The sequence below is a fragment of the Apaloderma vittatum genome, unplaced genomic scaffold, assembly GCF_000703405.1.
Source record: "Apaloderma vittatum isolate BGI_N311 unplaced genomic scaffold, ASM70340v1 scaffold4339, whole genome shotgun sequence".
Taxonomy (NCBI): Eukaryota; Metazoa; Chordata; class Aves; order Trogoniformes; family Trogonidae; genus Apaloderma; species Apaloderma vittatum.
Window position 1 is genome coordinate 77,244 of NW_009734491.1, and position 10,779 is coordinate 88,022.

General features: G+C 43.0%; 1 protein-coding gene across 1 annotated transcript in view; it reads right to left on the bottom strand.

The window, feature by feature from the left end:
* Nucleotides 1-12: 12 nt before the first annotated feature.
* CCDC83 (coiled-coil domain containing 83) overlaps nt 13-10,779 on the bottom strand; it is a gene marked incomplete at its 5' end in the record, with an annotated part of 15,902 nt that continues 5,135 nt past the window's right edge. The window contains 7 exons of the mRNA XM_009876290.1: nt 13-24; nt 158-364; nt 2,744-2,928; nt 4,341-4,426; nt 5,468-5,589; nt 8,870-8,938; nt 10,115-10,206. Of these exons, the coding sequence (XP_009874592.1) occupies nt 13-24; nt 158-364; nt 2,744-2,928; nt 4,341-4,426; nt 5,468-5,589; nt 8,870-8,938; nt 10,115-10,206 (773 nt within the window). The remainder of the gene's footprint in view (nt 25-157; nt 365-2,743; nt 2,929-4,340; nt 4,427-5,467; nt 5,590-8,869; nt 8,939-10,114; nt 10,207-10,779) is intronic.

A 10,779-nucleotide genomic window follows, 5' to 3' on the forward strand; every position in this document is an offset into this window, starting at 1 on the left:
GAAAGGAACCTTTCACTTGGCCATCTGCACACAGACATGCATCTCATTAAATTTACATTATGTAAACCATAATTTGGGCACTCAGAAATAGTTTCCACAAAGACCAGTGCCACACCTTGGAGAACAGAGCAAATATTTAATTAACTGAGGATGTTACTTTTCTATGTGAACGGCACAGCTTGTCTAATTTCTCTTTAGAGAGGTCCTTGATCATCTGAGCTGTGATGTGCCTGCTGGATTTACCAGTAACGCTGTCTTCTGTGTGGCTCCCACTTGGCATTTCTTCGGGTTCTTTATGAATAGACATGGCTCTTCCAACCACGCACATCAGCTGTGTCTCCAGGGGACTCAGTTCTAGGTATTCCTTAAAAAGAAAGAATATTGTTCTGTGAGAAGAATTAAACTAATCCAATGGTTCACTACAGCCAAAAGAGAGAGGTCCAAGTGCAGCCACGTGCTCCCACCCTGTCTGTGCCGGCTCTGATCTCCTCCAAACCTCTCAATCAATTTAGTTGACTAATCCAACAGCAAACTAATTCAAAAGGAGCAAAAAAGGACAAGTTTTTCTGCTGGGTTAGTGAGTGGATCAGCAATAGGAAAGGCCGATGTGCACGACGGGTTTCTGGAGAGCAGGAGCAGGATCGTACATAGAATCATTAAGGTTTGAAAAGACCTCTAAGATCATCAAGTCCAACTGTCAACCCAACATCACCATGACCACTAAACCATGTCCTGAAGTGCCACATCTACACATTTTTTTAACACCTTCAGGGATGGTGACTCCTCCATTTACCTGAGCAGCCTGTTCCAATGCCTCACCACTCTTTCAGTAAAGAAATTTTTCCTAACGCCCAATGCAAACCTCCCCTGGTGCAACTTGAGCCCATTTCCTCTTACCCTATGACTAGTAACTTGGGAGAAGAAACCAACACCCACTATAACCTCCTTTCAGGTGGTTGTAGAGGGGATTAAATTCTCCAGTCAGCCTCTTCTCCAGGCTGAACAACCCCAGTTCCCTCAGCAGCTCCTCAACAGACTTGTTCTCCAGACTCTTCACCAGCTTTCATAGAATTTTCAGGGTTAGAAGGGACCTTAAAGATCATCTATTTCCAAACCCCTTGCCTTGAGCAGGGACGTCTCCCACTAGACCATGTTGCCCCGAGCCCCATCCAGCCTGGCCTTAAAAACTTCCAGGGATGGGGCTGCCACCCGCAACCTGTGCCAGGGTCTCCCCACCCTCATGGGGAAGAACTTCTTCCTCACGTCCAACCTGAACCGACCCATCTCTGGCTTCAATCCATTCCCCCTAGTCCTATCACTACCCGACATCCTAACAAGCCCCCCCCAGCTTTCCTGTAGCCCCCTTTGGACCTGCTCCAGCACCTCTATGTCTTTCTTATACCGAGGTGCCCAAAACTGGACCCAGTGCTCAAGCTGTGGCCTCACCAGTGCCGAGTCCAGGGGCACAGTCACTGCCCCGTGCAACCAAGGCCAGGGAGAGGGAAGGAGGAGCCCTGCAGCAGGAGGCTCTTGAATCACCTCCATTTCCCAAATGTTTTCGTGGCAGCTGCCAATGTTTGCAATTCCACCTTTGTTGTCAGGACACTAAAGAACATCAGCAGCGCCCAAGGCCCTCAGTGGGCTGGGCTCTGTGGTGTCGGCAGCAGGGATCAAAAATAAAGCTAGTGATCCTCTCCCAAGGCGACAGCTGCAGGGGAACAAACACCTGGACAGTTGGGTTGTTAAATCTTGAGCTTTTCTCTGCAACGTCTCTTCAGGACAGGGCCACTCCTTGAGTTAGTCTCTGATCAAGGCAACAGGATGATTTCTCTGAACGCAATTTGCAGGGCATTAATCAAACTAATGCCACATTTCTAGGGAAAAAAAGTGTTATTTAGAGTTTTTTGTTTTGTTGGACATTTTTTTAAGTTTGAATATTATATTCAAGAGTAAAGAAATATGGAGAGGTCTCTTTACAGAGGAGGCCTGCAGTCTGCACCACATTTATATTACCTTTTTAGTTTGCAGTAGAAATCAGTGATGTAGAGTAATATATTTTCTGAATTTATTTAGAAATGTATTCAGTTTTTGAAACTGAGGAGTTTATTATCAAAGGCACATGGGAAGCACCTTTTCGCATCTAGGACTGAAGATCTTCTGAAGCGAGTGCCACCACCTCTTTCAAGAACCAGACCAGCTCTGCCTATTTACCTATAACTTGTACTTTTGATTTTCTCAGCGCCTGTATTTTGCACCCAGGCACACCTTCGTCCTTCCCTTGAAGGCCTAATTGACTTGTAGATCTTTTAATGCTACTAATGTAAGCTCTAGAAGGAGCAGCATCCAAGCAACAAGAATCTGTCCAACACCATAGAAAACTGCCACTTGGTGACATTGAGAATTCTTTCCAATCTGACACTCACACAACGCAGGTTCCCAGGACACCGTTCAGTTGCCAAAACAATGTGTCTCGTGCTGGCAGAAATGCCTTAAGGCATCCAAAACACCCACGTGAGGCTGACCTGTACTCCTTCAGCCCAGCATCTGAAGGACAAGGAGCATCCTCACCCTCTCAAATCGCACCCGACGCCTGTGATTAAACATCAGAATTTTACATGAGGTAAAAGACATTGGAGTTTTTTCCTGCTGTAACACCACCAGGAGTAGAACGCTCCTGGCAGTAGCTCATGCTCCACACTGAAATAGGCTCATGTCAGTGAGCCCCGATTACTTTAACTCTTACCTGGAAATCTTTTTCATCTTCATACAAGAAGCCATCGAGAGTTGGAGTGAAAGACATTTCCTGTAGCTCCTCGTCGCTGTCTTGTGGCTCCTCGTTCTCTGGTTTAGACTGAATCTTTGCAAAGGCCTGTTTTTCCTCACAGGGGAGTGTGGCACTTCTGAGGCTTTCATCTCCACCTGCTTTTGCTTTTTAAAGAGTTGTATATGTAATTGTTAAGCTCCATGAAGATCAGCATTAGTGTGCAGTGCGAGCATTGCCTGCAATCTTTAATGGGGCTCGGCCAGTGTGATGAACAGCTTGGTAAGATTTTTAACGGGCAATCCAAGCCAAATGTTGATTTTTTGCTCACAGATTTTTCTATGTTTATTTCTGCTCACAATTTCTGATCAAAATCTGGGACAGAAATTGATTGGAACTTAGAAGCAATGGGTCTGTGGGATCGGGCAAGGGAAAAAATTAGCTTCTATCCACTCAACCTAAATCCTATAGAGCCATGAATAGTTTAAAAAAATGAGAAAGGCACTGAACCCAAGTAAAAACCTTTTCTGTATCTCTCTCTATATGTACATATTTACAAGTTCCTGAAACACAGCTAATCCACTTACAAATCCCTCAAAGACCTCACATTGTTGCTGACCAGTTCTCAGGCTGATAGACAATTCTGGATATGAACCGCCAAGGCACGTGCGCCTGGGACAGGGGCTTGCCCCCAGCTCATTGGAACAAAACCTACTCCTCCCAGTAACTATTGTAAAGGTCTGGCAAAGGCAAGAGAGCCAAACTGTTCAAAGTAAACCTTCAGAAGTCTTAGTCAACATGTTTTTTGGTGCCTGATTTTTCCAGAAAGGCTGGACCTGATCAGAACTTCAACAGACTTGTTCATATATTTGTAACTGCACAGTTTCAGTTTTTGGAACTTAGCTCTCCAATTTAATTTTGTCCTTTTTTTCCCCGTCTTCCTTCTATACATGCAAAGTGAGTACATAAAAGAGGTGATGCGAAGGAATTCACACAAACCACCCTGAATGGGTAAGTGCACTCATGCAGTCCTTCCTGCCTTTATCCTTTTCTTGGGCACAGCCACCAGAAGGGATGGAGATTCAGCCCGAAATCCAGCACTGCTTACCAGGAGTTTCAGTTCAGACTGAGCTCCACGTAGCTTCATCTGCTCTTGCTAGGGATTCATTTATAACTTAACCCTGGTGTATCTCTATGAGCTGAATGACTGGAAAGTGTAAGTACGCTTCAAGTGAAAGCGAGCGTGGAGTTGCAGAGTGTCCGCTCAGGGACAAGATATACTGATGGCAGGGATCAGTGAAGAACTGATTAGGATATGAATCATTTTGTCATAAAAGGTGGCTGATCCTGTTAACCACATTCCAGGGTAGCTCCCTGTGAGTAATGACATCCAACAGGCTACGCATTTTAAAGCTCCTGTTACAGGCAGATCGTGGTTTTGTCTTGATGCAAACTACAGTCTGTCATTGATGTGGGGGCTGCTAAGTAGGAAAATAAGTGTTCACCATGTCAAAAAGAAATAAGTATGTAAATGTTCAGTAACTGATTAGTTCTTATAAGCTGCTGGCATGTGCATTACCTGCATATTCGCTATACTCTACTTCTTTCATTTCATCCTTAGGAAATCCCATTTGCAGGCCAGCTGCCTGGGTGAGAAACAAATGCCTATGAAATTAAAAAGACAAAGTGAAATTCATATGAGAGGTCTGACTTTTGTCTCTGAGTTGCCCTGTGCAATCTTCTGGGGTGAGGGGGAGGCCACCCTTTCTGGAAGCCGTTTGCTGCTTTAAACCGCAAGTGCAGAATAGCGCAATGGTTTAAAAATGCGATGGAGGCAGCCAGGTAGCTTAGTGGATAATGAGCTGCTCTTTTTTATTCTTAGGGCCTAAGTTCAGCTATGTCCATGAGACTAAAAGAAAACAAATGTTACAGTCTCCAGTCAGTCCAAGATTCAAACCACAGCTGGGCAGCTCTCATTTAAAAGCAGTCCAAAGTTTGGAGAGGAGACAAAAATGGTCACTACTTAAGACCTGGAATTTTTTCATGCAGCACAGCTGAAATCCCTGAGCTGGGACTGGAAAATGAAGATGGATCATTCCCATTGTTGCATTGTGCTTTTGATACCATTAGTGTTGACATTTTGCAGCTAAATTAATCTTTCTCTAGGGAACCAGTTAAATTATTCCAGCACAAAAGACACCAATACTACAGACACCTCTACAGACAGACCTATCCCAAGGCTCAGTAACCAGGCCAACTGTTTCACCTGAGCTTGCAAACCCCCATATATTTGCATATTAATCTTCACATCCTTAAACATTTTGCCAACAGTAAAGGAAAAATCTATTACTCAGCACTTGGTCTGAGAAGCTGGGTCTGAGACTGAGACAACTGCAATAGAAGGAAACTATTTCCAAGCACCACTGATATTCCAGCTAGAAGAAACTAAGTGTCACAAGGTCTTAATAGATCATTGAAGAACCCATTTCTTCCCTGAATTTGGGTATTTAGGAGGCTACAATGTCGCTGTCATCCTTCAAAGACACAAGTCCCACACATACGCAGTCAAATCCTGCCTCCCCTCAACAAGGAAACGACTTTGGCTTTGTTGTGCGGCAGCCCAAGTAGCTCTAGGGGTAGGAGAAGGCAGTATCTCTTTTTTTAAAAACTTAAATCATTTTTGTGTCTGTAAAGGCATTGTTTTACCTGGGTTTTCTCAGATTCTGAAGTCTGTATTCAATCAGTTTTGTCACTAAACCGATATTTTCTTCTTCCAGGAGCTGAATAGAGGCTTGCAAATCACTTACTTCCTTTTGATACATCTTAATCTTTTGAAAGAAAAATAAAATGTATTTTTAGACAGCTTTCCCAGTAACTATCCTAACAGCACATACCAAGAAGGAATGCAGCTGTATCAGCAAGACTGCACATTTGGTAGAGAAACATTTTCAGGCCGAGGGAAGGTCTCTCTGGTTCTTCCACACCGCTTCTACAACCCTGTGCTGGCACAAGCCTGTCAATCACAGCCGCACGCTGGGGCCGTGCAACCCTGACAGCAGAACCTTCTCATGTAGCCAGCAGGTCTGGGAGACAGAAGCTTTGGATTTTTCTTTTTTTTTCTGCTTTCACATGAGAGCTTTGAGACAGAAAAACTTTCTCTGCAGAGTTAAATTGAGGCGCTCGCTCAGCAAGCGTTGCTTTTCTAATTCCTGCCTGTACACAAAACCTTCTTACCTAGAATTTGTGAAGCTTTCAGTCCAAGTTAGCCACAACACTGGCTGAACTTTCTTTTGGACTGGTAACTGCCCCGTATTGCCACAAAGTTATATTAACCAAAGGATACCAGCTAATCAATTCCTATAATTCCTCTTACTTTTCAAGAACAAACAGGTTCTTATCCCCTTCACTGGGAAGCGGAATGTCCCACGGGACAGAGACCTTCCCAGAAATTTTAGGCGTACGCACAGGTTTAAAAGTGGTACCTAGTGATCTGAATGCATCTGTTCTCACTGAAACCAGCTACAATCATCCAAATTTGCAGTTCAAATCTAGTTGCCATTTCTCCCAGGGACTGAAAAAGGTGAAAATGACAGGACATGAACTGGTAACAGGATGTGGTTTGGCACGCTGGGGTGATGCAGCTTAGCACCATCTTGGTGTGACCATGGAAAAATGTGACTGAAGTCTCCAAATCTGTTCAAATTTGGCAGTAACTAGTCTAGGGCTGTTTTGGTAAGTAATTTTTTGAGTTCAGTGACTAAACAGGAAAAAAATGATGAATTTTGAACCAGGACAAAACTGAAATTTTTGGTTCATCTTCCCGAAAGAAGAATACTGGAAGAGTCTGCCAGCTCTGCATAAACATTAGCATCGAAGAAAATATTTCATCTGTTTAAGAGAAGCAGAGAAAATGAATGGGTGAATTCAGAGGACTGGAGTTAGCAATAATAGTTTTGTTTTCCACAATAATTCAAATCACTAATTCATAACTTAGGGAACGAGTAACTTAGGAAACTAATTTGTAACACAGGAAACTTCTAGTTCAGAGGAAAGAAAGGCAAATCCCTCAACTCTGAGGAAAGGGCCTGTCAGGACATCAGAGCACGCCAAAGTGGGTCTCCCCTGTTGACATTGCCTAATGTGTGCAAAAATCCTAAGTGTTCCATGAGACAGGGAGAAGGGAAGGGAATTCACACTGGTTCAGTGACAGGATGTATAGATTCGAGCTCCCATTTGTTTATACAAATTAAAACATGAATTCTTTCCTGTTGACCCCTACCTCATTGCCTCAGAAGCTGTGGCTTGGACACCCTCCCTGGAAAGTTAAAGAAGTAGGCTCCAAGCTCATTAAGGGGAAGGAGGAAAGCAATCTCCCTGCCTGCTGGCAAGGACCGTAAGCTAGGAAGTAAAATGGAGAAACCCCTGCCAGGTTTGTTCATGTGGCACTGAAAAATAAGAAGTTCACTTATTAATTTCCAAATAAGTTTCGCTCGGTTCTAAACTGTGAGGTTGTCAGAGTGGAGAAGGGTGTGTCCTCCCTCCAATCTCTTGCTTAGAGTTTTTGTAACGAAGAACCTACATTGACAGGAACAAATGCAATCAAACTTTCACCATAGGAAAAAGAGTTTCCTAAATGTGGCTCACCAAAACAATTTTTTCTTGACAAAAAAAAGTTACCGCTATCTAATGTATAGATCTAAGTTGCCATTGCATGACAGCATAAAAGCTATCAAAAATCAGTTACAACTATTCCTCTCTTCAGTGTACTAATCTCTAGGGCTCCTTTATTATCTCTCGTTAAAAGCTGTCCCAAGCCCTTTCTCCAAAAATGTCTCCAACATCTTCTTTCAATATAGCAGCACTAGAACTTCAGTGCAATTTAAAACTACACTCTTCAGGTATTTACATGACTGAGCCTTTGCACTATGTAGCATCCTAGTCTCCATAGATAAAAATACTTAATTGTATGGAAAGTTGTGGTTCTTCAGAGAAGCCTACAATTGTTTTGGTTGGAAAGGACCTTTAAGATCATCAAGTCCAACTGTTAACCTACCAATGCCAGGTCCACCACTCAGCCAGGTCCCCAAGCACCTCATCTACACGTGGTTTGAACACTCTCCACCACTTCCCTGAGCAGCCTGTTCTGATGCCTCACCATTCTTCCAGTAAAGAAATTTTTCCTAACGCCCAATGCAAACCTCCCCTGGTGCAACTTGAGCCCATTTCTTCTTGTCCCATCAGTTGTTACTTGGGAGAAAAGACCAACCCCCACCTTGCTACAGCCTCCATTCAGGTAGTTGTAGAGAGCGTTAAGGTCTTCTCTCAGCCTCCTTTTCTCCAGTCTAAACAACCCCAGGTCCCTCAGCCGCTCCTCAGCAGACTTGATCTCCAGACCCTTCACCAGCTTTGTTGCCCTTCTCTGGACCCGCTCCAGCACCTCAATATGTGTCTTGGAGTGAGGGGCCCAAAACTGAACTCAGGATTTGAGGTGCAGCCTCACAGGGGCACAATCACTGCCCTGGTCCTGCTGGCCACACTGTTTCTGATACAAGCCAGGACACTATTGGCCTTCTTGTCCCCCTGGGCACACTGCTGGCTCACATTCAGCCACCTGTCTGTCAGCACCCCCAGGTCCCTCTCTGCCTGGCAGCTCTCCAGCCGCTCCTCCCCAAGCCTGTATCGTTACCAGTGGCCAAAGTGCAGGACCCGGCACTTGGCCTTCTTGAACCTCCTGCAGTTGGTCCCAGCCCATCGATCCAACCTGTCCAGATCCCTCTGTGGAGCCTTCCTACCCTCCAGCATATCAACACTCGAACCCAGCTTGGTGTCATCGGCAAACGGGTGTACTCAATCTCCTCATGCAGATCATTGAAAAAATATTAGAATTAGCCCTGCTCGGGCAGGAGAAGCATTTGTGAAAGCAGATGTTCACCTTTTACCTTTATTCACCATATCTGCTGTTTGCTATTCAGGGTAATTACAGGAAAATTGTTCTCCTTTTCTTATGAAAGTCTTCAGAGACCCATCACTGGGCATGGTTACGACTGCAGGCCATGGTATTTCAGTCCTGAACTACCAAAATTAACTGTACACAAGGGATGCTCTTACCTCTTCTTTTAGCCATTCATTCTCTTCAATAGCTCTGCGACTGTGTTTGTCTAAGAATCTCACAGCATTCTGAGAAAACACAATTTAAGATCAATCTCATCTGAAAGCTGGACTTTGACAGTGCTGCTTAATATAAAGAAGAATCTTCTGCTGAAAAAATTAAGAAACATCTACACAACAGACTGTGGCATCCCCTGAGGGATTACGAGAGGATTTAGTCCACACGGCCAGCTGTTTCTTCTCCATCATCCTGCCTAGTGCAGTTTATATGTCAAGCAATTTTCTGATATTTTCTAATTTCCCATATTAAAACAGGATATTTCCTTTTTGTCAATAAGTTTTGTGTTCCCACTGCTGCTCAAATCTCCCTGTTTTCAGGAAATCAAACCTTTAGCTATTAGAAAGCCCAAGCAAATCACAAAGGAGGCAGTACTGATCTGTGACATGTGACTTAATCATGTAAACTCTACGCTAATCAGACGAGGCTATGATTTAATTATTGATGTCAGTAAGTGGAAAGGAATAACGGCAGGGAGATGCCCCTGTAGATCATCATAAACACAGGCCTTTGGATTACGTTCCCGCACAACTGAAAATTCCAGCACTGAAGTCAGGGAATTTCAATACCTAATGGGCCCAACCAGCGATTTGTACCAAAGTACATTTTGCATTTTGTGAGTGTGAGAATTGATCACCATAAAGACTTTGTAAATTATAGTTACAAATCAAAGTTGGCACAGATGACAAGAAAAAAAATCTATGTACCAATGAGCCTAAATTTTATGGCAGATCGCACTATTTTGGCATTTCTAAATTTTTTAAATGTACTTTATGAGTGCAGAACAACTTTTTCTTTTTTCAAATTGCTGTACAGACAATCTCTTAGTGTTTTTTGAAATCTATGCAAACTTCAAAAATCAAGGGCATGGCAAAAGTGACATGTACTTGCATAAGTCACACCAGTGCACAGTGTCCCAGTTTCCCATACCTCATCCGTTAAATGCTCTCACATCTACTCATTGTTAGTCTGATGTAATAATAAATAAATAAGTACCTGTGTGTATAACAATAACCAATGCCATGGTTAGCACAGGTTATTTTACTAAATTTATTAGAATTTACTATTTTACTAAATTCATTAGCAAATTGCCAAGTCTTAATTTGAGTTAAAAATAATTACTAATGCTGAGTACATGAATGCTAACTCTGATGCAGTTAGTAGATTTTAAAAAGCAGAAGGAATACCTCGGGGGCCTGTTCCTTGCTTAACATCTTGTGCCTCTCAACCAGTCTGTCATTTTCTTCTTTCACTGCTTTCAAAGCATTTCTGTAATATTCTTCAACACAAAGAAAATCAGAAATCATTATCTGACAGCAAATAAAGATTGGCAAGTTGTTCTTAAACTGAAACTTATCATCGAGCATCACACGTACGGCTGCTCCTCAGAAAAGGATTCAAACATCCTTCTCCGTAGAAATTGTCCTGCTAAACTCTAAGGATGGTAGCATCGACTATAAAACTAGAAATCTGAAGTGAGTCACACATTTCTGTTGGCAACTGCAACAGCTGAGCAATTCACTGCTAACTGAGCAGCGAGCTGAGCACAAAAATGGTGCTGCTAAAATCATGGTGTTAAGATACCAGTTATCTTAACACTAAATTTTGTCTCTATCAGTAGCAGAGCTCCTGGAGTCCCATGAGAGATTTGCTTAGAAAACTTACTTTGTAGGTACAGAAGCACATTGGATCATCTTACGCACTTTCAGATAGTTATTATACAGAGCCTAATATATCTTCTGATTTTAAGCCTTCCAGGGGGTTTTAATTTGACAACAGGGCAAAACAGAGAACGTGGCAATTGCCTCAATGATTTGCTTTCATTGTTACTTGTGATTGTGATTCAGAAAGA